This window comes from Schistocerca gregaria, chromosome 8 (genome assembly GCF_023897955.1).
Source record: "Schistocerca gregaria isolate iqSchGreg1 chromosome 8, iqSchGreg1.2, whole genome shotgun sequence".
Taxonomy (NCBI): Eukaryota; Metazoa; Arthropoda; class Insecta; order Orthoptera; family Acrididae; genus Schistocerca; species Schistocerca gregaria.
This window is the reverse complement of record NC_064927.1, coordinates 215,923,772-215,951,686: the sequence shown is the minus strand read 5'-3', so window position 1 is coordinate 215,951,686 and position 27,915 is coordinate 215,923,772. Positions and strand designations below refer to the sequence as shown.

Below are 27,915 nucleotides of genomic sequence, written 5' to 3'. Positions count from 1 at the left end.
ATAAACTGTACACAACATAGATGCAGTTACTATGCTAATAACACAGTTACTGTACTGGAAGAACTAGAGCTAAATTCTAAATAGCGACTCATTTGTAAGTAAGTTTCAAAATTTTCAAGTATCAACATTTTTTATAACAATATGTTTTCAGTTCAGTGAACATTACCATCTTATACTCTAGTGACCTGTTATTAACAAGTGTGTAATAAAAATACAAAAATTATCAAATCTATAACAAAAAGTGTAATAAACTCAGATGTTGCAGTTAAAAAACAAAAAGGGGCAATTTTACCCTCCAATAGGTAACAGGTTCTTCTCATTAATCAAATTACATACCGGTACAGACAGTAACACTATTCTTTATGTAACACAATATTTTTACTTTCTGATAAAGGCCAACAAAATATTTTGGCAAGGAACTCTAGAATCGTGATGCCCGTCATACTTCTAAGAAATGACTTTTCTTACATTAATAACAAAGAGCGAAACAGAAACATCCTTATCATAACAAACACAACTAATGAATAAATGTAGTTTTTATGGCACATGCTAATCACTTAAATCTTAAACCCAGTACTTTTTCAACAAAGTCTTAAATAGTTGGTATGGAAACTAGGCTGAATAACAGAAAGTGACAATTAGGTTACAGTTTTGTTAACTGCTTGTTTGAGTGAAAAATGGTTATCGTGAATGTCCCACACATTGCTTCTCTTATGAATTTACTGTGTGTGTCTTTTTGCTTGATTTTGCCTCTTTGTAAGGCACTGTAGGAAGAAAACCCATTCAAAGGACATATTTCTGACATTTAAAAATTATCAAACACATAAATGTCCTGCAAAGCTGACAAGCTATGGACAACTGTAAAGTCCTCAACAATTATTTATAATTTGCCATTCACTAAGAAGTTTTACCTGAATGTAAATCATCAGGTGAAACTTCAGCAATAAACACTTGTCACATATTCAGTCAGAGACAAAAATCTACCACAAAAATCTATGAAAATATCTTTCAGGCAAGGAAGCACAGAGCCATGGAATAAAACTAGTGACAAATAATTGGTTGCTTTCTTAAACTAAGTAGAACAGAACTTAATGATTGGAGTTCATGAATCAAGTTCTTTACTTCATGCACAGACACAGCACCTTCTCTGCTGCATTACGCAACCATCATTCAAATGAATAAGTTACATATATCAACTTGTTTATATATTTATACTATATAAACTTTGTTTGCTAGTGAACTCTAGAAAAAGTACCTAATTTTCTCACTGCTTCTAGTGTAATTCTAATCAAAGAGTACTTTGCTCCAGCATTAAATCTTAAACTTCTTCACATCACTTTCACGTCTTAAAGCTCTCTGCATTATCATGAGTTTAAAATGTATCTTAATGTAAGCTATTATTCTAGCTCTCAAAAACATGAGTTTCACCAATAAATAAGGCACTCCAAGTTTCAGACTACACATGCTTTTTCAGACATCTGTTTTCATATTTATGTTGGGAAGTCTATTCTTTGTGACATTGAAGGTATTATTTCAGAAAGGTAACTATCATCCTCAAGAGTGTAGGCAGTTTATGTTCAATGCTCAAAATGTTAAAAACGAACAAGAGAAACTTGAGAAAAGTTGTCTTATAATGTCTACAATACATGCAAAACATGACTGACTATGTACATATGTATAATATATGCATATATACATACATTTCACATGTGTGTTTAATTAATTTTCATTTATTACAATTCATAATGCATGGTGGTTTTTCTCAGTTGGCACTAACACTTGTACTGCAGATATGAGAACAAAAAAACTTACATGCACTACTTCTATAATGACAAATTATTTGAATCTCATAAAAACAAGGAAACAAATGCACTGAATGGAATGGTCATTTTCATGTGAAATATTGAAGTTTTTGTGGAAAATGCAGGTGCTATTTTAGTTTAGATGTAATCATTGGATGAGTTTCAAATATCCAATGCTAATATTATAAAATAACACAGAGCTACATAGTATTTTTGAAGCTGACACACTTCTAAATCCACCAACACCTGATGGATAAAAAATAGTACTCTAACGGAGATGATGCTCTTGGCACATTCAGTGCAAATACTGTTTACAGCATAAGTATGTTAGCAGTGACTAGAAATATAGGAAAAGTAACAATAGAGCCTGTTGCCTTCCATCCAGTTATCAGAATAAAGCTGAGTTTCATAATCAGATGCCATGCCCTCTCTAAATATGCTTCAAACACAACACAAAAGGAATTGTACTGCTTTTATCACTTGTCAGGAATTTTATGACAGGAGACTTATACTTCCTCTATTATTATGTTTTGTGGATGAATCTGTTTCACTACTGGTATATGTTTCATGAATGTAAAAAAAAAAAGAAAAGAAAAAAAAGGAGAGCAAACAACAAGAATGAGGTAATCATGAATAAAGGTGCTTGAAATACTATGAAATGCCTGCATCTCTAATTAATGGTACACTTTTAGTGATGTCTTATATTTCTTTTGCAAAGATAGAGCACAGCATATATTCACATGTGCTGACAAAAGTTTTAGAAATTATGAAATAGAATTTCTGTATTTTTCTCATTAACATTGTAACAATGTTCACAGCTTCACATATTGTAATTTGTATGTCAAATACTGCATATGAATTTAAAATTAATTCCCCAAAGAGCATCAAGTTAGTAATGTTTCATTCATTACATCATTATGTTTCTTCTTCCTCCATGACACACAAAATGCCTTTCTCGATGATAAGCCAGTCTAAAGTGAGAGCTATTAATATAATTAAGGAATCTGAACAGTGCAGTCAAGAAAGGCTACTGTTTAGCTTCTGTTGATGTTGAAATCATCACAGACTAATGGAGTATAGTTAGAAAAAGTTAGAATAGGCATGATATAATCAGAAGCAGCATAGGAGATTATTTCAAATGGTTGGAGTATTCTGCTTTGTCCTTAATTTGAATATTAAAAAAAGAATAGTAAAGATAATCTCTTAAAAGATTATATACTGTAATTTTTGTTTTTGTTTAATTTTTTGAAATTCTCTTTTCACTATTAGCCAAATCATGACCACTCAAGCTGCTTGTTAATGTAATTATTTAGTCTTATATGCAGTCTGAGATTTATGGGTTGAGTCACACCATTCTACTTCAAAATATCAGTCACTGACAGGCAGAACTTAGTACACTAACTTGGCCAACAAAGAAAATTCCCACCAGTAGAAACATTATCAATAATACAGGTAGATACATTGGAGATTCTCATAATGTTAAATGGAAAATATACATTATTTCAATAATACATGAGATTATATGTTACTTAAAGGTTATGAAGTAAGTTATATTTAAAATTAAATTGTTTTAAGAGCAGGAAGATTAATATTTGCAGTAATAATGCAGCTATTTGCGAATTAGTGGAGCATAGCAATACTGAGAGGTTAGGAGCAGAATTTCAATGCACCCAATCCACCATTTACTGCTATATTTTGTCCACATGAACACTAAATATATCCATACAGCCACTGTTCAGTTTAGTTTATTCAACATTAAAAATCTGTCATCAAAACACAGTTATATTCAGCTTAACATATGGTCTCCAGAAATATGTTACACATTTTTTTCTGAAACACATTGTAAATACTTCTCAAGGAATGTGACTTGACTAAGAGAAGTATTATTCATATTTTCAGTAAATATGGTAAATGAATAATACATAAGATTACCACATGGTGGAAGAAATTGGTATGGCTTTTGTGACTTTTAACAGTAATTGGTCCCCAGAAGTACACCTTTAATGAACAGGATTGGATTTTGTGACTACAATAACACTTCCACCCAGAGCTCAACTAGAGAGATTGAAATTGAATATTATAAATTTTATGGCTGGATATGTGAGTGTCACAAATGATTATCATGCTGGAATGTTCACTATTTTGAATTAACAATGTGCTCTTTCTCCAGTCCTTCACTTCAAGGCACAATTTTCAAATAAGTTACAGTTTCTAAAATATTTGCAGAATGTTCCTTTTTGCCCAGCATTTATTCTTTTGTATACTGATGATATCAGCATTAAACAATGCCACAGTATGTAACTATACCACTTTACACAGTGTAAAGTAATTTTTAATCAGTCACTGTATTTGCTACACAAGTAAATCCCTCCCTTTCATTGATCTGCTAGACAAGAAAGAAAATATTACATCATGAAACACAAAGCTAATTTCCAGAGGACTAATTCATGCAGTTGCATTACATTAAAGTCAGCTGTTCTTTTGTATTGGTCATGGAAGATACTGTGATGGTGCATTTTTTGATAGCTGCATCATTTCTATGATGAATATATAGACATGTGTGTAGTGAAATGTGTTCATTTATCCTTTCTCAAGAATCTCCAAATTTTGGGGATAAATGCTACAAAGAGGGAAAGGGGTGAGGATGGGAAGGGTGAGGGATGAGATAGAGGGGGAAGAGAGAGAGAGAGCGAGAGAGACAATATAGATTAATTGGTAGGAACATGGATAAGAGCATGTTTTCAACTTGTAGGGAGTATTTTTGTATTAAGGAAAACATTTTACAACTATCAGGCACAGTGAAATTAAAGTATTCATTATTGCAGGACTTTTGTTCCCATGTATACTGAGTCTCTATAACACTTGCACCTTTCAAAATTAAATGAACATAACTGTAATCATTATATGGTTATTGCACAATGTTGCTCTGTAATGAGTGCACATGTGCATGTGTGACATAATATGTATGATCTTGATTTCAAGGGTTAATAATGAACAAAAATTGATTTCTTACAGAACCTTCTACAGCCAAATACAAAACCTCTGTATATTTTCATGAACAATATTGTGTGCAGACTACTGAAAGTTCTTCAAAAAGCTACTGAAGGTTCTCTTTGATTGTTCTGTCTATTGAAGCTTCTACTGAAAAGAGTGCACTTTCTGCTGCTCCTGTGTAAGAAAAGTGCCACACGAAAGTAATGAGCTATAATAAAACTAAGCACAATAACAGTCTCAGTTCTCCATAATTCTATCATGGGCAGCGTATCTTTATGACATCCTCAGACTGTAACTGGTTTCTCTTTTTCTCTCTCTTCTTTAACTTTCATAGTAAATATTTAACTTTTGAGATATTAGGAAATTAGTACCAAATTATACTGCCCTTGTCTCCACATCAACCCCTAAATTTGCTATGAATAACCTAAAAGTATGTTCTTACTTTGGTTGTTTGCCTTCTTGTGATTCTCACAGCAAAGAAACAAGCAGGAACACAAAATGGAATAAACACTTGAATTTGCTCTCATCTCTCATTTTGATATCAGTAATAGTAGAAACAACAACTGATCATTTGCAGACAGAATGGAGATCAATACATAATGCTGACAAAAAGTGAAAACTGGTTGGAGCTTCACTCATCCTTCCTTTATGACAAGTTTCTCTTTGGACAAGAATGAGTGTTTGAAATTAAGAGTCCAGTCTCTTTCTTCTCCCTTTAACTGCAAATTCTTCAAGGCGCTGATTATATCTTTTAGTAACAAACACACCATTTTGAATTAAATGGAGGCAGCATTTTTCCACCAAAATTAAAATTTAGTAGCAAGCACATCATTTTGAATTTATTGGAGGCAATATTGTTCCACCAAGATTAAAATTTTATCAGGTAGATATTGTTGTTCATGTTACAATGTTACAGAGCCCACTCTTGCAGGTAATACTGAAGCACAATATGAATCTGTGAAGTCAAACAAAGGAGAGCCCAGACCGGAAATCAAAAATATTAGGAAAAGAATAGATTCCTTCTCACTGTAAATATGTCATGTTGAGTTGCAGATAGGCACAACAAAAAGACTGTTACACCCACAGCTTCTGGCCAAAGCCTTCGTCAGAACAGAAAACACACACACACACACACACGCACACACACACACACACACACACACACACACACACACACACACATTCACACAGGCAAGCTCAACTCATGCTCACACGACCACCATCTCAGGCAGTTCAGAACAGAATGCTTCTGGTCCAAGCTGCTGGAGATGGCAGTCATATGCATGTGAGGAAACATTTCACGTGGGAAAAATTTATCTAAAAACAAAGATGATGTAACTTACCAAACGAAAGTGTTGGTACATTGATAGACACACAAACAAACACAAACACACACACAAAATTCAAGCTTTCGCAACCCATGGTTGCTGCATCAGGAAAGAGTGAAGGAGAGCGAAAGACGAAAGGATGTGGATTTGAAGGGAGAGGGTAAGGAGTCATTCCAATCCCGGGAGAGGAAAGACTTACCTTAGGGGGAAAATGAACAAGTACACACACACACACACACACACACACACACACACACACACACACACACACACACACACACACACACACATCCATCTGCACATACACAAGCAGACATGTCTGCTGGTGTCTGTGTATGTGTGGATGGATATGTGTGCACGTGCGGGTGTATACCTGTCCTTTTTTTTCCCCCCCTAAGGTAAGTCTTTCCTCTCCCGGGATTGGAATGACTCCTTACCCTCTCCCTTAAAACCCACATCCTTTCGTCTTTCCCTCTCCTTCCCTCTTTCCTGATGAAGCAACTGTGGGTTGCGAAAGCTTAAATTTTGTGTGTGTGTTTGTGTGTCTATCAACATACCAACACTTTCGTTTGGTAAGTTTCATCATCTTTGTTTTGTGTTTGCGCGCGCGCGCGCGGGGGTTGTGTGTGTGTGTGTGTGTGTGTGTGTGTGTGTGTGTGTGTGTGTGTGTGTGTGTGTGTTTTCTGAAGAAGGCTTTGGCAAGTAAATGTGTGACAGTATTTTCGCTGTGCCGGTCTGCAACTCAATGTGTTATCTTTATGGTGAGTAGCAATCTGTTCTTTTTCTAATATTGCTAATCTATGAAGCCACATAGAACAACTCTGAAGAGCCAAACAATGTAGAGAAGCATTATTCTATATGGTTTCTGATGCAAATGTTCACAGTTCAAAATGTTTTCACACTTGGGAATGATTTTGTAATCTGAAACTAGAGGTGTGCACAGTGGCCAACAAGACCTTCCAGATAAAATTTAGTAATTGCAATCCCTCCAATTTCCTTTACATGACTGAATAATGGTGGGCTTCCAGCTGTACAGCCAACTTGTTGTTCCCATATTATCCACATTATTTCAATGAGCGACCATGTGCTCCTCTTCATGTGCTGCAAGTTGCACTGTTAAATTTACTTGCTGCCTGGATAGAGTTCAGGCAGCAAATCCACTTAGCAGCACAACTTGCAACACCTGAAGAAAATGACTGCCTGGATTGCAACAAGACAGCAAGTACACTTAACTGCACATCTCAACACCTGAAGAAGGTAACTACATCAGTCATTGAAATACTGTGTGCAGGATGGAAACAGCAACTAAACTGTATACCCAACACACCATTGAAATTTTAACGTTGTTGGAACAACGCCCATTTTATTTAACAAAGATGTGGTTGTAGTGCGAAGTATAAAGAAAATATTTGTTTAAATCATTACTATGTCATGAATTATCCTGTAAATTCATATTTTCATAATATGGTGTGTTTGTGTAGTTGAACAAGAGCTGATACTACTACTGTAGTCTTTCGGAAATGTTATTCCTCCTCTGTTGCCTTTTCTGTAATCAAAGGCCCTAGTATAGCTGACAGGAACCAAAATTGAAGTACATCATTTGTCCATAGCCTTTAGGTGCTCTCTGTTGTTAATGATTAGGGAGATCATTGGCAAAAAAAAAGAAAACAATAATGGAACTATTCTCATTTCTGTAGAGTTAAATAAAAATTTAGATAATGCAGTAATTGTGTCTTCATTGGCTATTTGAGCTTGCAGAGAAGCAATGAGCAGTCATGATGGGTTTATTTATTATTTTGTAACATGAAGGTTTTCGCTACATTGACCCCTATGTTGACTAAAATTTTTGAAAAAAAATTGTCTGATTTTTATACTGAAGGCTGCCCTCATGTACATTACACACCAATTATTTTTCATTCATTCCTTAGACTCATTGTACATGAAGCATATTATATGTTCAAAATAATCTATTAACTGAAATGTCTTAGCACATTTCTGAAAGTATCCCACTTCCTTGACAAACACTGACATGGTTTTCATTTATTTAATGAAATAATTTTATATAAATACGGGAAACCTTGAAATTAAGTTGTGTAAATCATGATATTGTTGTTGGGAGTCAACAAGGAATTTATGTTAATATTATGAGACTTGTAGTTATGTTGGACTGAAAATAAAACCACTGATTTCATTAAAACTGAGTCAGCAATATAGTTTGGTGTGATCATTGCTACTGGCATTTGTCTACCTCTATCAAAAGTTTCTCACTGTTAGTTCGAAAAGGTTGGGCATAACCATCTATAGTATTACATCATTTATCATAGGCAGGGCTTTAATATGTATGTCACTAAAAACTGTGCTAGGATGATTTTTATGTCTGTTGGTTTTGGCAGTTGCAGACAATTCTTCAGTCATTGTAAACACTATACCATTTGGTAAGGCTGACCCTTACAATTGTTTATTTTCAGCTTCAGTTAAAAAAAAAAAAGAGCACTTCATTGCACACAGCACACTTTTAGAAACTGTTGAGCAGGTAAGAGCTGAAACCTGTGTTGTGATAGTCATTATAATAATTGCAGTATGCAGAGGGGTCCACCAAGGTTGGTGGCCAGTCCATATGTTGACTGACCTGTTGCTGGTGTTGCTGTTGATGCAGAAGTTGTTGCTGCTGCTGTTGCTGGTGCTGCTGCTGTTGTTGCTGTTGTTGTTGTTGTTGTTGTTGTTGTTGTTGCTGCTGCTGCTGAAGTTGCTGTTGCATGCTACTAAAAAAACCCTCATGTGAGAAACGGCCAATCTCAGTAGACCCAAATGCCTGCTCAAAAGCAGGTAATGGTTTAGTGTCAACTGGAGTAGTTGAAGTGACAGCTGTGGTGCATGTACTTCCACCAGAAGTCACAGAAACAGCCATATTTGATCCCTGTTGCTTCTTGCTGTTGGCCTGCTTTGGGACCTGTTGTTGTTGTTGTTGTTGTTGTTGTTGTTGATGATGGGCTTGTTGCTGTTGTTGCTGCTGCTGTTGTTGTTGTTGCTGCTGCTGCTGTCTCTGAGCAATCTGATGTTGCTGATGCAGCTGCTTCTGCTGAGATCCAGCATGCACAGGTGTACTTACTCGCACACAGTCTTCTCTCTGCTGTGTCCCATGCAAAACAAAAAGCACAAATTTTAATAGTTAAGAGTATACAATGACTTAAGAGTCTCTCTCTCTCTCTCTCTCTCTCAAATACACACACACTCCATAACAATTAGAGCTATCACACAAGCAAAGATGACAAAGGTGATCAACATTATTAATTACTGATAGTGATTTTGTTAACAATAGAATTTGGATCTACAATTTCACACTAAACATGGAACAGCAGTCGAAATATAGAGAGGAAGTCAACTGCCCTGATCGGGGAGAAAAAGAAAAAAAAAACCATGGGATCAATGTCATCTTCCACACTGTGGTCAGCATTTTATATGTTCCAGTTGGAATTCGCTTAACTGATTTTTTTGCAAAGTGTAAAATAATGAGTGACAATTACTATGCAAGCCTTCTGAACTAACTTTCTTTCTTCAGGACAATGCAAAAAGTGGGGTACCTGGGGGGGGGGGGGGGGGGAGAAGAAAGAAAGAAATAATAAAGGGATAGGGAGAGAGAGAGAGTCAACATATTCACAAGAGTCCTCATTCTCTAGCTTGCACCTGTTCTAACATTTGAAGAAATGTGTGGCTGGAAATTACTTAAAGTCCAATGCACATAGATGAATATGTTTCAGACCTTACATAGAGGCAATTCACAGATGGAATCTAGTTAGGGCTGGAGGTGAGGGGGGTCAATAACCTAAAGGAGAACTACATTAAAACAGAAGTGTGTTTTTATATTTTATAAGTCTTGCACTACCTGGATGAGAAATTTTCTCTTAACATTTCTACATGAAACCTAGTTAAACATCAACCACAGAGATATATTTGTAGATATTTTAAGAACAGTTCCTTCTGTGCATATGCACTGATTTGATGATCCATGTTCATTGTAAGCTCAACATCAGAGGCACATAACATGGTTGTAGTGAGTAATTATGTCACAAATGTCTTCCAAGAATAGATATATTCTACATTACATAGGAAAATTGAAGAACAGGCTCAACAAAATCTAGATGATGAGAAAATATGGATATATTTGGAAAACATTAGTTTAGTTATGCTTATTAACAGTCCTCTAGGAATAAAAATGACAAAACACATTATCATCTGTGAAAAATATACTTCATATGAGATCTGTCTTAAACAGACTAAAGGAATAAAAGATTATTGTAGAAAGTCAAAAACTCATGGAAACTGGTTCCACATATGCACAATGCTACCTAGAAACCATACACAGATACAGGTTGTAGGTACGCACTTATGTTGCAAAAATCATATAGAACCATAAGTTCTGGAAAATATATAAAGAATATCCTGGTTTGATTGAAGCCAGTTTAGTAAGTCACAAATATTGGATTCTATCAAAATAGCAAGATAAGAAATCTTTTTAAGAGCAATAGGAAACACAGATTTTTATTTTTGAGAGGTTCAAAAAGGCAACTACTCTTCAGTTCTTCTCAAGACAAGGGTAAATGATCAGCACTAAACTTCAAAGATGATGTTGGTATAGAGTAAAGACGAATATATTTTTTTTTTAGCTTACTGTTTTTTAAAAGGAAAGAAAACTATATGAAATGTAATTATTACTAAAAATTATTACATATTTTCAAATTTATTGATCATTTTTATGCAATTAAGGAAAACTGTTCAATGCATTTTAAAGAACATCACTGGATAAACCACTAATCTAATTTATAGCTCCTATATCTAGTATTTTCAAAGTAAGTGATACTTAAATTACTGAAAATCAAAGCTACAGTACACTGGAGAAAAACTATATATACAAAAGTTTAAGCCTCTCATAAGGAATCATAATGTACCAATGCTATAGTCTTCATTTTGAGATTCCAGTACTTATTCTTCCCTATTTAGCTTTCCTCTTCTTAGTTACTGGTACTTTCCTCAGCAGGGCACAGAAGTAGCTTAATTTATGTGGCAACAGTGTGCTTGGCTCACACAGCTATCATCTACACAGCTCACTCATTTCAACACTGGAGGTTTTGCTGCTGCTTCACTGCAGTATTATAGGATCTCAAAGCTTGGCACAGGTTTGTGCAAGCATGCTATTTGACTGAAGGTTTCCAGTTTTTACTGATTTATGGCAACTGAAGGCCACAGCAAGACTTCCTGAGCTAGAATGTGCTTCAAAGTATTTGAATCAATAAGTGAAATGGAAAACATTTCACATGTATCATGTCATTTCATCTAACTTTAATTTTCCATCAGGAAATACCTTGAATCACAGATTCACAGTCTTGCTAGTACCACTGTCCACAAACTCCTTATTGTGTCTACATAAAGGCTGCAATTTCAAAAATATTGTGCCATGAGACAAGTTATTATTCTAAATTGGTATCCTCCTGCCCCAAAGCCAGTTAAACTGGGTCAAAACAACTAAGTTCCAGGAGAGAATGAAATGTGAGTAAAAAATAAAACAAAAAAATTACAAGTCAAAATGGCATCCCTCCCTTAAATGAAAGCTCTGTATCTTATCTTGAAAAACATGCTGCTTAATTTGGCACCAAATATAGCAAAGATATTGATATTGTGGAGCTCATTAAGAAAATAGCTGCTTCCAGATAGGTGAAGAAGCTGATGAAAAGCATTCGGACACTTTGAAGGTTTTTTTCTGTTCAAATTAAGGGTGAAGAAATGTTTATGCAAACACCAACATAGTTTCAGTAAATTAAATATGATAAAAAACTCTAAATGTTGAGTACAGGTGGAGCAGAATGTCAAACTGCTACCTTGTCGAAAGAATGATGAAAAATCAAATATTATAGCTATACTAAAATCTGATGAGAACATAATAGACCTCAAAGCTATTGTTTAGTTGCTCTACTCAGAATCATCTAAAAAGTATTAGAAAGAGTTCCTCAACAGAATTAGCCATAAGACACTGCAAGCAGTCCCACCAGTTCTGATCAAACAGAACCGGCTCAGACCAGGTTCTTCCTTTAACTTCTTATATTGCATTTTTTCAATTCAATAAACTTTATCAACAGCTGTACACTTAAAGATATTTTATTTTATTTGGAACTCAACCAGTTTTGGCAATTCATTTTGCCATCTTCAGACCCCATACGCTTTCTTTGAATCAATGAGCTTATCGTATAGCGCCATAAAACTGGATATCGTGAATCCCATTTATTGCGGACCTAATTCAAACGAAAGCGTGAGTTGCTGTCACACTTTGCAGTTGCACTGGTTCCATTATGTGCTATTATTTTTGCTCTCAAACCTTCCTCTTCTAGTGTTCCGAGTAGTATGGATGATTCTACATTTTGCTTATCAATTTTACAGTTAAGATCTGTGGCTAGTACAATTTCAACTGGTCACTGGCTTCTGATGCCATATCTGTAATATATTCAATGTTACACCTGGATGTACAGGGAGTCCAAAATTAGAGTTCCAGTTTTAAAATCCTGTAGAAAGAAAACCACTGCTCAGAATGACATCAAATTTGAGCAGCACATTATTGACACAGGGAGAAATGTAAAATAATAATAACAATGGGGGTGGGAGTGGGAAGAAGAAGAAAGACCAACAAACGGCACTAGAAGTGTTGGAATATCAACATCCGAGACATCTAATATGACATCTCCATGAGGGGGTGACTATGGACCAGTGGCTCTGCAGAAGTTCCAGACACTCAAGGGTATGAAAAAAGGCATGGAGAAAATGATCACAAAATTTGAAAAGATAGGTTCTTTTGAAGTGCAGCGTGGCACTAGGAGGGAAACAGTTGATCCCACATCTGTTGAAGATGTGGCCACAGCTTTGCAGGAAGGGTTGAGCAGTGGTGTGCAAACATTGAGTGCACAGGGAATTACCCATGGAAGCATGCTGGATAAAATCCTACAAAACATACTGTGTTGCTAGCCATTCAAAATCATCCATGTTCACTCTGGAATTTATTGCTTGCATGGAAGTGGACAATGAATGGCCGTGGAACTTTTTGTGGACAACCAAAGTCCATTTCCATCTCAATTGAGATGGCAATATGCAGAGCTGCAGAATATAGGTAACAGAAAATCAACACACAAATCAACTGCTACTGCTTCATTCTGTGAAGGTGACTGTGTGGAGCAGGTTGACATCATCATTTATCATAGGGCCCATTTTTTTGGGAGATGGGTCATGCAGGTACTGTTAACTATACCATATGTGGGTCCTGTTACCGGTTCCATCACTGGTAAACACTATGAGTGTCTTTTCTGCATGAATACCATTCCAACCCTACAACAGCAAGGACATTTTGGGAAGGACTATTTTCATGCAACATGACACTCCTCTGCACATTGCAAAGCCAGCAAAGTGGCTGCTGCACAGGCATTTAAGAAATGCTAGAATTATCAGCTGTCATTTTCCTACAGCCTGGCTCAAAAGAGCACCTGATCTTAATCTGTGTGACTTCTGCTGTGGGGTTATTGGAAAGATGTGTCCAGTGTTCCAGTGGTGAACATAGCTGAACTGAAGACATGCATTGCACAATACATTCTAAATATGATGCCTGAGACAATCCAATCTATTGGAGAACATGCTGTTTCTTGATTTCAACTTGCGGCAGAAAATGGTTGATGGCACACTGAACATTTCTTGTGCCAATGTCATTTTGCTTTTTATGTTGTTTTTGGCCTAAGGACACTTAAAAATGGATTTTTCCCATCCAATGTGATATGATCTAGCTTTGGTGGATGGGCTTACCTAAATAACAGAGCCACAACACTGACTGCCAACCTGTGCTGTTCTGGACACTGAACAGTATGGATGGTGCAATATGCAACTCAAACCACAACTATCATATTGAAATCCATCTGTCATTTGCAGCTGTCCTCTTTATGTCAAGACGATAACAGTGCCACCTATTGGTAAAGTTTTCATGAATCCCCCGCCCCTCCGGTGTTCAAATTTGATGTCACTCTGAACAGTATTTCTCTTTCTACACTGTGTTGACACTGGAATTTTAGCTGTGGACACCATGTATATAAAAGCTGATTTTTTTCCACGGTGTACAAACTCAAGGGATTGATCAATGAGAGGATACAGAACGGAAAAAAAAAGAAGAAAGGAGCTTTGGGTCACCTCGGTTCTGAAACTGTACAGAAAACTGGAATAGAGATCAATATCATTTCTGTCCTTTTTATTGCTCATGAAAACCCCATATTGCATGTTGTACCACCATACAGTGAGAACTTCAGAAGTGGTGGTCCAGATTGCTGAACAGACTGGTACCTCTAATACCCAGTAGCACGTCCCCTTGCAATGATGCATGCCTGTTATAATTGGTGCCTACTATCCACAAGTTCATCAAGGCACTGTTGGTCCAGATTGTCCCACTCCTCAACAGTGATTCAGTGTAGATCCCTCAAAGTGGTTGGTGGCTCACAACATCCATAAACGGCACTTTTCAATCTATCCCATGCATGTTCAATAGGGTTCATGTCTGGAGAGCATGCTGGCCACTCTAGTCGAGCGATGTGGTTTTCCTGAAGGAAGTCATTCACATGATGTGCACAATGGGGGCGCGAATTGTTGTGCATGAAGATGACTGCCTTGCCAGTACGCAGCAGATATGGTTGCACTATCGGTTGAAGGATGGCATTCATGCATCGTACAGCCATTACGGTGCCTTCCCTGACCACCAGTAATGTACGTTGGCCTCACATAATGTCACCCCAAATCAGCTGGGAACCTCCGCCATGCTGCACTCACTGGACAGTGTGTCTAAGGCATTCTGCCTCACCAAGTTGCCTCCAAACAGGCATCGCTTTGGTTCACTCCGAGACGCCTGGACACTTCCCTTGTTGAGAGCCCTTCCTGGCACAAAGTAACAATGCAAATACAGTCAAACCATGGTATTGACCGTCTAAGAATGGGTGAACTACAGACAACACGAGCCGTGTACCTCCTTCCTGGTGGAATGACTGGAACTGATCAGCTGTTGGACCCCCTCCATCTAATAGGTGCTACTCATGCATGGTTGTTTACGCCTTTGGGCCGGTTTAGTGATGTGTCTGAACAGTCAAAGGGACTATGTCTGTGATACAATATCCACAGTCAACGTCTATCTTCAGGAGTTCTGGGAACTGGGGTGATGCAAAACTTTTTTGATCTGTTGCTGACTCACCTTGTAATGGATGTGATACAGTGTTGTACACAATGGTTCTGTATTCAAATTGAGAGCTTGCCGATATTGTGTTTACTTATGGAAAGGCAAATGGCAAAGAGTGGCAGGCAACAAGGTTGTATCGGGAGACCAACAACAACCATAGCATTCAATGTTTGCAACAGCATTTTGCAATTTGTCTGAGACAGGGTCACTTCAGGAAGTAGGTCATGAAGGATGTACTCAAAATGTTCCGACACCAGACTTGGAGAAAAATGTGATTAACATTGTGGAAGGCGACCACTACGTCAGTACCAGGCAGCTGACTAGCTAGTACAGGGTAAGCCAGACGATCGTGTGGAACATCCTCCATGACAATTGTTACTACCCTTATCACTTACACCATGTGTGGGGCTTACTAGCAACAGACATTCCACATCAGGAGCAGTTTTATCACTGGTTGCTTCACCAGGCAACCACGATTCCAGGATTTTTGTCAGCCATCCTACTCACAGATGAGGCCACCTTTATATGGAGTGGAATCTTCAACTTTTGTAACAGTCACCTGTGGTATTGTATGCAGAGCCCCCATGGTATGGTAACAGTGAATCATCTGCATCGGTACAGACAGATTGTGTGGGTCAGGATAATTGGCGACCGTATTCTGGGACCAGTCTTCCTCCCACGTCACCTAACAGGATAGAACTATGCATGTTTCTTGCAGGTGACTTCACTTCCCCTGCTGGAAGAAGTCCCATTGATGATTAGAAGGATTATGTGGCTGCTACATGATGGTGCTACAGTCCACTTTGCCATTAATGTCTGGACACATCTCAATTGTGTCTTACGTGGTTGATGGATCAGATGAGGGGGTCCAGTTACATGGCCTACTCATTCACTGGATCTCAACCCTTGCAATTTATGGTTATGGGACCATCTCAAAAGTATCATGTGTGCACAGTCCATTCCAGATGTGGAGACACTGGAGCAGATTATCCATGCTGTTCAGATACAGCCTGGCTGATGTGAATGTGTGAGACAGAACATGCTACAGCATGTACACATGTGTGCTGAGACACATGGAAGCGCATTTTCAACACATACTGTAACTGTGGCTGATGGTACAGCATGTATCAGACCACAGTCTCTGTAACAATGTATGACTGAATAAATGGTGTCCTGAATGTAACCCACACATTTCCAGACATAAGTTCATTAGACCTTTTTCATTCCATATCCTCTCATTGATTGATCGCTAGAGTTTGTACACAGTGGAAAAATCACCCCATATATGTCTATTACTGTTACTATGGTAGTTTTTATTATTACCATATTACCCTCCTTGATAATTCTTTTGATGTTCTCTGTTTTGCCCTTTAGGAAGCATGCAATTCCCTCCACTGATCATGCATCGACTGGCTGTCCCACTGCATTTATAGCACAGTAACCCTCAAGTTTTGTAGGTTCAGTAAGAAAGATCTCTGTGAACTTCAGTTACAAAAGTTATAACATCAGTTTCATCCATTATCTCCTTTGGTGCAAAAGGTAGTGCATTTTTCATTCCCTCAATGCTCCACAATCTTGTGTTTATGCTCTTATTCAAGTGTAATTCGATTTTCTTATAGGTAAGGTTATTGTCTCTCCCTATGGTGTCTCTGTATCTCCAAAAGCTGTATCTTCTCTCCCCCTCCAGTGGCCTTTGTATCTCCAAACGTTGTTTCTTCTTATGACTATTCCTTTGGACCTGAAATCTGTTCTTTGCGTGTCTTCTGGATAACTGAATGAGAAGCCAATCTTGAAGGCTTTCCTCTCCCCATGCTGGAGTCCTTCACATTCTATATTTCCACCAATATCACTTCTCTCAAGGAATTTTCTGTGTTGATGATTTCTTTTAGTCTCCCTATGTAGAGCCAGGCCATCTTGGCTGCTGATTTCAGCTCAGTCTGCTTTCTTGGATCTTGTGGTGAACCTAAGTTGGTTTGTCAGTGTTTTCCTTTCTCCTGTGTACATCATTTCAGAGTCCATTTCCTTCCAATATTTTGTGTCAATTTCTGATCTTCTCACAGGCCGATTTCTTCTTCTGGTCACGATCATTCACTGATGTTCTCCTCCACTCTTTTATGCATCTTTGTAGAATGTCCCTCATTTAATACATTCCATCTCTCTATGGGAGTTTATTCCTCCTGATGCGTTTGAGTCTCTGTATTGGTCACAGTGAGTTTTGTGCTGCATTCTTTATTTCTTCTATTATCTTCTTGATGATCTTTGCAATATCTTTCATCAACAATTCATAGATGCAATTTATGGTTGGCTGTCTCAGAGATTTTTTATTCCATTTTTGGACCTGTGAGTGGCTTAAGAGATCAACTAGTAGATGTCTCTGGGTGGCAGTTCATGCTTGACTCATCACTGTTGCTGTCTCTGTTCAGCCTCATTGCAGTAGCTGCTGATATGTACTGGGTTTTGCTAGTAGCCTTGTGCAGTGCCTCATTAGATGGCATCCTTAGTTCTGTGCCATTCTGTTGTTTATGTGTACTGCTAGTACCTAACCAACTTTTGGTGTGGAGGCCACAAATGTCAATGAGGTATGAAACTAAAATTAAACAGAAACCTAAGTCATAACTTAAATAAAGACAGTGATCGCATTTAAAAACTTAACATTTAAAATAAATACAAAAAAAGCATTATGTTATGGTAAATACTCACAGAGTTTTCCATTTTCTGGAACAGCCCAGAGTGTTGCAGCTGTGCAGAACCTATGCGTCCAGCATTCTGACCAGCACAAGTTCCATTTTGAGCTAGTCCAAATTGGTTTGTGCCACCTAACACTGTCTGCCGGACCATCACTGATGAACCTTGAGAGGCAAGCATAATATTAACAAATACTTTTCTTCATCATGTAAGGTCTTATCATGGACATAAAATCAGTATTCTAAATTTAAGAAAAACTTGAATACCATTAAAACTACAAAATTATGGTATAATTGAAATGGATTGCCAGAAACAGAAAGGCGGTAAGAGTACCCATGTCATTGTCAAAGCAGCATATGAGCTGATGTAAGTGTTCACAAAATACAAATCACCATGTGTGGCTTTTATCTGGCCATATATTTCATTATTTTAAAATTAAACGTATTGTTGATAGTTAATCATAAATTCGGTCAGATAATATTATGTAGATTCAGGGGCGGGAGGGGGGGGGGGGGGGGGGGGGGAAATGAGAGAGATATAATGCAGCAGTTGGCAAATATGTCTGAGAAATCTTTAGTAATCTCATCAAGAGCTGCTAATTATTTGTAGAAACTTTTTCATGAGCAATAAACTTCTTGTTTGGAGGCTCAAACATAAGATATTAGACATATGGCTCTTAACTAAAAGGATGCAGAGTGATGCATTAAAAATCTCCACAACAGTTTCCATGTAACAGAGACTTCTGTCATAAATAATATATTCTCCTTGACTGTTTGCAACAGTCTACCAACATTAGGGTAACTTTTTGATTCAATGAATGTAGAAATCATGTGGTGTTGAGGCAAAGAACTTGTTGAGTCGTGTTCGGAGAAGATTTTCATCTGGAAAGGAAGTTTCATGAAAGCTGTTCCAATATCTAAGGGCACACGATCCGGTGAATAAAGTGGGTGTGAAACAACTTCCCTACACAACTCCTGTACAGTGTTTCTTGTCAATCTAGCCGAATGTGGATGGGCATTATTGTGGAGGAACATCACGCAATTTTCCTTGTCATTGTTCTTGAACTGTGTCTGTAAGACACCTCATTTGCTGATAATGAATGCCAGCACTGATCCTTACACCTCAGGGGAGCAATTTGCAGTACACCACGCTGTTGCTGTTCCACCAATTGCGTAACATTGCCTTTTGTGGATGCATGCAGGTCTTTGTGTGGGGAGTTGCTACTTTGTTTGGAATCAACCATTCCTTTCCTTTCCTTATGCTAGAATATAGCCACCATTTCTCTTCATCAGTAACGATAAAAGATAGGAATGGTTAGTGTTATTCATAAGCCAGTTGGTGACGAGCAAGCAGAGAAGCACACGTGGCCACTCGCTGATTTATGTGATTTAGCTTAAAGCATATAGTACCCATATTCTCGATTTTTGAACCTTCCCCATTGCATGCAAATGTCGCATGAGGATAGGATTTTAATGATCCATCACAACATTTGCCAATTCTCATTGGACCTCAAAGGTCTTCCTGAAGGTGGAGAGTCACTACATCATCATGGTGGCACATTTAGATGATGCTGTGACAGAGAAAATAAAAGATGCCCGACCACAACGTTTCTAGATCACATCAAAAGAGGCATTTACACAGCGATATATCCTGTCGCTGGAACACAGATTACAGTGCGCTTTTAACGATGAACTGATGGGTAACTTATCTCCATCTCAAGTTATTTGGGCTTTACTTGCATTGGCAGAACCAGATTTGTTTCAGTACGCATGCTGTGGCAACGAAATTTCCCTGTGAACACTCACACAGAAATAGCTGAGTATAAAGGTTTATCACTGTGGGAGGTAGCGGAGAAGGTAAATGCCATAGAATATCATGTCGGGAGTTCCCCTACGAGCCACCATTGGAAACAAGAGTTATAATGATCAAGGAAGAGGCACAGAAGTGGCACAAATCATCAACAAGTTATGCAGACACTCTACAGAGCTGATGCAAGAACGAAGTGTAGAACGGTTGGAGGAACAAAAAGCATGCATGAATCTAAGATTATCGGAGTGTACTCTAGAGAAGTACACCATGGGCAAGAAAAATGACTGATACACATGTGAGACAGATATGAATCAGTGGTGCTGGTATCACAGGTGTGTTGGGGAAGCCGAACAGCACTCCACTACATCCTGCTGTTACCCGCATCAGCAGACGTTAAAGGACACTGATGTCCATCACCAACAGCTTACATTTCCACAGAAGAATGTGCAAAGACAGCTGGCATATGCAATGCTGACAGTAGGGCACAATCACAGAGGTTATTTGTACATGACTGCATTTCTAGCAAGAATTTTTTGGTGGATTCTGACTCTAGGGTTAGCATCTATTCAAAACAGCAAATGTCAGGCCTATCATGCTGCTGCAACAGACTCACAGCAGCAAACATGTCGGCCATTGAAACCTGGAGAATGGACATGAACAGTTAATTTAGGTATTTCATTCGAGCCCGTGTTCACATTCATAGTTGCAAACGCCACCAACCTCATATTTGGTGCTAATTTTTTGTCACATTTTCACTTATTGCCAGATGTAGCCAACAGATTGTTAATTACATTCAATAACATTTCTGATGAATGTGTCATCTGTCCTGGCAGATGAATAACTGCCAGCTCAACAGGGGAAAAATCAATTGCTCACATTCCACAATAGGATGTATGAGAAATTGAAGGCTTCTCAGTTGTGAGGTATGGATACCACAGCACACGAGGATGAGCACTTTGGCCGAATAATACAAGAGTTCCCATTGCTGCCATAAATTAACTACCAATGGGAGATGCAGACACTCTATGAGGCATCACAACTGCACAATGATGGTCCAGATCGCTGCAGCTCATCCAAGGAGACTGTAACCGCACAAGCTCTTGTCGGTGCATCTCGGGTTTGAAGAGTTCCTGAAATCAGGTGTTGTAGACATATTGGATAGCTGTGGGCATCTCTCTTACACATAGTGAGAAAGAAAGATGGATCATGGTGATTATTTGGAGATTATACAGCACTCAATACTTGAGCAATATGTGATCGTTACTCAATGCCAAACATAACACCCTTTAACAATGCTATCACCCAAGCTCAACTGTTTTGTATTGTTGATTGTGAAAAAGCCTACACGCAAATTACCAGAAAACCATGTTAACAACACATTTTGGGCTTTTTCAGTACAAATCTATGCCCTTTGGGTTGAGGAATACTGCAGAGATGTGACAATGTTTTGTGCATGAGATATCACAGGGTCAGCTATTTTTTTAATGTTACATGGAAGATATTCTCGTATTTTCACCAACAACTGCAAGAATTTGGCATGATAGTTAATCCAGGATATGTCGTCTCTCTGGCCAGGCTGGCCTCACTGCTGGGATGGGTCAAGGCAGTACAGATTATGACAATACTGACAACTTACAAGGAATTACACAGACATTTAGGTATGGTAAACTTCTACTGACATCTTCTGGGGCTGGCAAGGCAGTAAGAACCACTCACTGCATCACTTGTGGGCAAACACCTGGCTGGTAGTGAAAAAATACCTTGGATGCCGGTAAGAAAACCTGCATTCCTCACAATCAAGTTATGTTAGGCGCAAGCAGGACAATTGGCTGATCTACGAATTAACACTCCACTGGCCACCATGGTAGATGTAAGTAAAAATGCTATAGGAGCAACACTGCAATAAAAGGTGGTTATCAGATGGTAACCACCCACTTTTACTTGACGCAGCCTCATGCCATGATGAAGGAAATGGAGCACCATTCATTGGAAATCATTGGCAATCTTTGCAGCCATTAAACACTTTCAATCATTGGTAGACCATAGACATTTCACGATCTTTACGGATCAGCAACGGCTAATGTCACTCTTCCAACGTACCACAAATCACAGCTCACTGCAACAGTGCAGATAGGCATAGCATATAGCACCGTATACAACCAATGAGTCGCACATTTCCAGCAAGGACAACATTGTTATGGATTCTTTGTCATAGAATTGTGCCAGTCTACAAGTATTTCCATGGATGGAGATAGTGGTAAAGCAGTGAGATAATACAGTAATAAATGATTTGCTAACAAATGAACATGCAACATTACAGCTAAACCGCATTCCTGCCCTATGTGGTGAAATGAGCAATTAATGTGACACATAGTGAGGAGTACAATGACCTTACAGTACTGCACAATTTGGATATAGGGTTTTCCAAGCTCTATATAATTTAGCATGCATGCTATGACAAAATTAGTGGAAGCTAAGTGGTGTGGCCTGGAGGGCAGAAAGACTGCAGAACTTGGGCATGTTCTTGCCTTACCTTGAGTGTGAAAGCAGCAAAGTTAGTCAACAGGCTTTTACAACAGTTACGCAGTTCCCATCACCTGCAGTCTGATTTTGCTACATAAATGTGGACATCATGGGACAATTATTATATTCAGATGGACACTGTTATCTGGCTACACTTGCAGATGGCCAGAAGCTATACTTGTACCAGAAATCTCAGCAGAGATGGTGGCTAAGGCATTAGTGAGTGTATGGTTTTCAAGATTTGGTATTCCTCACCCAATTACTATAGATTGCAGATGACAATTTGAATCCCAGTTTTATGCAGAAATCCTACAGCTATGAAGTTGCAACCGTCTGCACACTGCCAGCTGACGTTTTAAGGGTAATGGAACAGTGAAAAGGCTGCATCGTACCTTAAGGCTGCACTGATTTATTCTTCACCTATATTGAGGGGGGCACTTCTGCTACTATTGCTGGACCTGTGCGCAGAGATCAAGGACAATTTTAAATGTTCACCAGCCCAAATGGTCTATGGAGAATGGTTGAGGGTGGCAGCGGAGTTCATGAGCCTGAAAAGTTCACCAGAAGTAATGGAGTTCACAGGGCAGCTCGGCATATACATGAGATTTTGTGGGTGAGCCCACCTGTCAGATACAGTGAAACACAGATTTTCATTCACAAGGACCCATGTACTGCATCACAAATCTGGCTCCAAGATGATACAGTGCACCTGCCATTACACCAAATGTATGCAGGACCATACAATGTACTTTTGAGTTATACGAATACCTACGAAATGACCGGAACAGTAGACACAAAACAATCTCTAGTGACTGGTTAAAGCCAACATATCTAGACATGAAGGAATTGGCACAACACCGATCCATGAATTCTACACTGACACAAGATGATCCAACAGCACTACGTAATGTGGAGTATTTCATGGTGACAGTATCACTCACTGCCAGAACTTCTGCAGGGCATTGTTAGGTAGGCCAGATATCAAGTCAAGCATCAGTACCTTAACATTTACGGGGTATAGGGCTTTAAAAGGTGGGAGGAGGGAGGGGGCGGCAAGCAGTGTTGGAGTGACAAACGTTAATATTTCACCCCATAGTAGCAGCCAAAGAAGTGAGAGTAGTACATTATAACATCAAGGAACTTGGCCCATCATAACTGAAATCATCAAATATACAGGGTTATTATAATTAAAGTTAAACTTTCAAAATGCTGTAGAAATGACACCACTGGTTAGAACAAAGTCAAATTGTAATGGAATATTATCAGAGAAGGGGGAAAAGATATGGTAGAAGAAAAAACATAGTGTGAAAATTGATCAATAGAGGTCAGAATACACAGATGACAACACCTGTCATGCTCACGACCCATTGAAGTTGATATACACAGAATTTTCCTCCTTTCACATCTGTGATGTTTGCCATGACTGTATTAATGCAACATCACACTCTGTTTGTAAAGCTGTATTACAAGAATGATGACTGGGCACATGTCACTCTGCAGAAGTTACGGATGCTGAAGGGTTTGAAAAAAGGCATTGGTCCGATGTCTGCCATGGGTTTGCAGAAAATGATTCAGAAATTCAAAAAGATGGGTTATTTTGATGTGCACCCTGGCAGAGAGCGGAAACAAATTGATTCGATGTCAGTGGAGGCAGTGGGCACAGCAATGCAGGAGGAGACAAGTGGTGGTGTGCAAATGCATAGTGCATGGAGAATTGCATGAAAACTGGCATACTCGTGAGCAAAGGACGTAAAATCCTACGAAACATCCTTCTTTGCCATCCAATCAAAATTACCCATGTGCACGAGTTGCTTCCTGTTGACCTGCCAGAAAGAGAGCTTTAGAATTTCTTGCTTGCATGGAAGTGGACAATGATTGGCCATGGAATATTTTGTGGACAAACAAAGCCCAGTTCTATCTGATAGCATATGTCAATATACAGAATTGCCAAATATGGGTGACAGAAAATCCACACATAAATCAACCAGTACCACTTCAACCTGAAAAGGTCACCGTGTGCTGTGGGTTTACAACATCATTTATCACAGGGCCATATTTTTTCGAAGAGACAGGTGCTTCCATTGCTATGAGTGCCTTTTGTGCAACCACATCATTCTAGCTCTCCTAGAGCATGGATGTGTGGATGGTATCATTTTTATGCAAGATGGCACACCTCGCATTGAAAATCCAGTTAAGCAGCTGCTGAAGCACCATTTCGGAAATGCTAGAATTATCAGATGTCTTTTCTCTACAGCCTGGCCATCCCGATCACCTGATCTTAATCGGTGTGACTTCTGGCTGTGGGGCTATCTGAAAGATGTTGTGTTCAGTGTCCCAATTGCAAACTTAGCTGCACTGAAGGCACACACTGCACAACACATTCTGTACATAACCCCAGAAACACTTCAATCAGCTGTGGAACATGCTGTTTCTCAATTTCAACTTGTTGCAGAAAACAGTGCACAACATATTAAAAATGTTTCGCACCAGTCATGGGAATTAATATTCTGATTTGATTCTGACTGATTCTTTTTATGCAGTTTTTGGCCTCAGGACAATTAAAAACTGATGTGATTGATGCTTTTTATGCAGTTTTTTTGCCTCAGGACAATTAAAAATTGATTTTTCTCATCCGATGTGATATGACCTTGCGTGGTGCATGGGCTTACGTAACTAACAGTATCACAACTGTACAACCATGCACACTGAGTAGTAGAGTTTGTTTTAACATCAAAAGTACACCTTACACATTGTTATGTGATTCATTTCTCATTTGTAGTCGACTGCTATTAAATGCCTTTTTCCAAACCCTTCAGTGTCCAGAACTTCTGCAGAGCAACATGTGTGCACTCATCATTCTTGTAATACAGCTTTACAAACAGAGCACGATTCTGCAGACAGCCATGGCAAACATAGCAGATGTGAAAAGAGGAAAATTCTGTGTACCCAGCATGTTTATATTAACTTCAATGTGTCGTGCGCATGACAGGTGTTTTCATTTATGTATTCTGACTTCTACTGATCAGTTTTCACACTATTTTTTTCTTCTGCCATAAGTTTTTCCCCTTCTCCAATAATATTCCATTGCAAATAATATTCCATTGCAATTTGATGTCATTCTGACCAGTGGTGTTATTTTTTCAGTAGTTTGAAAGTTTAACTTTAATTATAATCACCCTGTATATAAATGATCTTCCATTGGCAATGCATGTATTATAATTAAGCCCAATTTAGTAACTTCAACACTTTAAAATGTAAATAGCATTTTTTGAGAATTAGTAACTGGTTATCTTCAAATGGGCTATTGCTGGATTTAAATAAAAGACGATACCTGCTGTTCTGTACAAATAAACAGTACTGCATAAGTCTTGACCATACCGTTAGAACTAATGCACAAGGATAAATCAATAAATGAAACAAAATATTCTTAATTTGTAGGTGTTTACACTGAATAGAACATGAACTGGAAGTCACATTCTGCAGACTTTAACACCTTGCCTCTGCAACTTTTGCATTATGGATAATATTAGATTTTGAAGATGGAAATGTAAAGTAGACAGTTCGTTAAACAGTTGGATATACTGACAACAATCTCATAGTGCATTTATGAAGCATGTTGTCAGGAAGCAACAGTACTTTCATAAATATCGTATTAGAAGTAGAAATGATTTACACAATCCATCATTCACCCTTAGTATGGCACCGAAAGGAGTGGGGTATTCAGCCATAAAAATCCTTGACCACTCACTTAGTTAAGTACATAAAACTTGAATGGATAATAAAAGTAGCTTAAAACACAAATTGAAATTATATCTACTTAATGAATACTTCTGCTACACACTGCTGAGAAGATATACAATAATTGTAGAACTGAATCATTTCATATCACAGTGAGAGGTTACAAGTAAGATTTACAGAACATTGAACTAACAAAACAGCAGAATCTACTTCAGTGCAAAATAAAAACAACTGTCAATATTCAAGTGAGGAAGACTATGTACAACACAAAGAGAAGCCAATGAAACTATTAAAAAAGACTTATCATATAATATTTGTTGATGCCTGTTGCTTGCTTGGTAAGCATTTTCAACAATAATGGACAGTTCATCACAGTTCTCATGAATGGGCAGCACATAATTCTAATGTAGTTTCCTCATTCAGTCATGTTAGGCTAAGGCTAATCAAAAGGTTTATCACAGCAAATCAAATGCTCTGAAACAGCAGGAAGATGGCATTCAGCGAGTACTCACCAGTGACTTTCCATAATGTGTTATGCCATTCTGAAGCAGTCACTGATGGTTAATCTTCTATAATTAATTAATATATTGGATAGATTTCAGTACTTCATTCACTGCTGTTTTGGCTGAGACTAGTTACAGGCATCAGTTGACTTATCTGACATAATATCAATGCTTGGCTTAACTTTTGAGGAATGGACACACATTCTACAGCATCAATTATCAATAAAGACAGCTGTGTTTCTGGAGGGCTGTGAGTTTGTAAGGCAGCAACATGCACTGCAAACACATTTAATGGAAAGCAACTGACAATGAACAAAAAGAAGTTGGAGACATTAATGCCTGTTTATCTTTCAGTTAGAACTGATTATGATATTCAGTTATTAGACCTGGTGAATTTGGTCAATTCTGAGAAGAAAATGGGATACAATGACCCTTGGTTAAGTTGAAGAAAGAAGAATAAACAGAAATGAAAAATTTCTGCAGTGAAAGCTGACCTTACAATAGGACACATTTCTTTCCAGTTGTAAGTCTAGTATCTCATCACTAGAGATCACTCAGTTGGCAAAGAATCATACAAAGATTTTGTAATTGGATGAACATGTATCTTTAACTAGTATCACTTGTTATTCAAAACATCCTTGCTGCGTTATGTAAATGCTGTACCCACCTTGGTGGCCTCGGCTGTCATTACCACACACATTCCAGGCCCCAAATGGCTGGAGTTTGTCATCTGATTGCCTCAAATAGTTTGCTCCTCCATGTTGAGATCCCTGTTGACAAAAAAGTTGAAAATTATTATTATACATTATTTAGCACTTCCTCATCCATACATAGGATACTATCACTCACTGAAAAGAATAAATGCTACTTAAAAATGAGGTAATAGATACAATGCTTTACAGTCCAATGAACATAACTGTCTTCAATGGACCCCTCACAAGTGGAAAAGTAATTTTGAAATGAAGGTAAACATTTTGAGATTCAGATTACGCTCTTTCCAAGTTATCAACATAAATTTGCATGCATCTGGAACAATGTTTTGGCAAATGAGTATAATACATACTATGTGAGTTTTGCCACGACTGCGGGAGTTTGCATTTGAGTGTCTGTGTAGTTGTGTGTGTGAATATGTGTACTTTTTACTGGAGAAAAATCAAGAGCTCAAAAGCATGAGCGAATAATGTTTTCTGTGGTGTTTCTGTGCACCGTGTATTTATCAGCTAAAAGTGAGTGGTTGCCCATATGACGGTTCATATCAGTGTTTTCTTTGAACACAATGGGATAGTGTGTCA

At 38.1% G+C, this 27,915-nt stretch overlaps 1 protein-coding gene across 2 annotated transcripts in view; it reads right to left on the bottom strand.

Annotated features, from left to right (window-relative positions):
• LOC126284559 (probable basic-leucine zipper transcription factor N) overlaps window positions 1-27,915 on the bottom strand; it is a 716,161-nt gene that overhangs the window by 69,009 nt on the left and 619,237 nt on the right. Inside the window, exons 6-8 of one of the 2 annotated variants that reach the window (XM_049983561.1) lie at window positions 27,291-27,393; window positions 18,066-18,214; window positions 8,754-9,254 (exon numbers count right to left, since the gene is read on the bottom strand). In XM_049983561.1, coding sequence (XP_049839518.1) covers window positions 8,754-9,254; window positions 18,066-18,214; window positions 27,291-27,393 — 753 coding nt within the window. The remainder of the gene's footprint in view (window positions 1-8,753; window positions 9,255-18,065; window positions 18,215-27,290; window positions 27,394-27,915) is intronic. The other variant, XM_049983562.1, reaches the window with a different exon arrangement.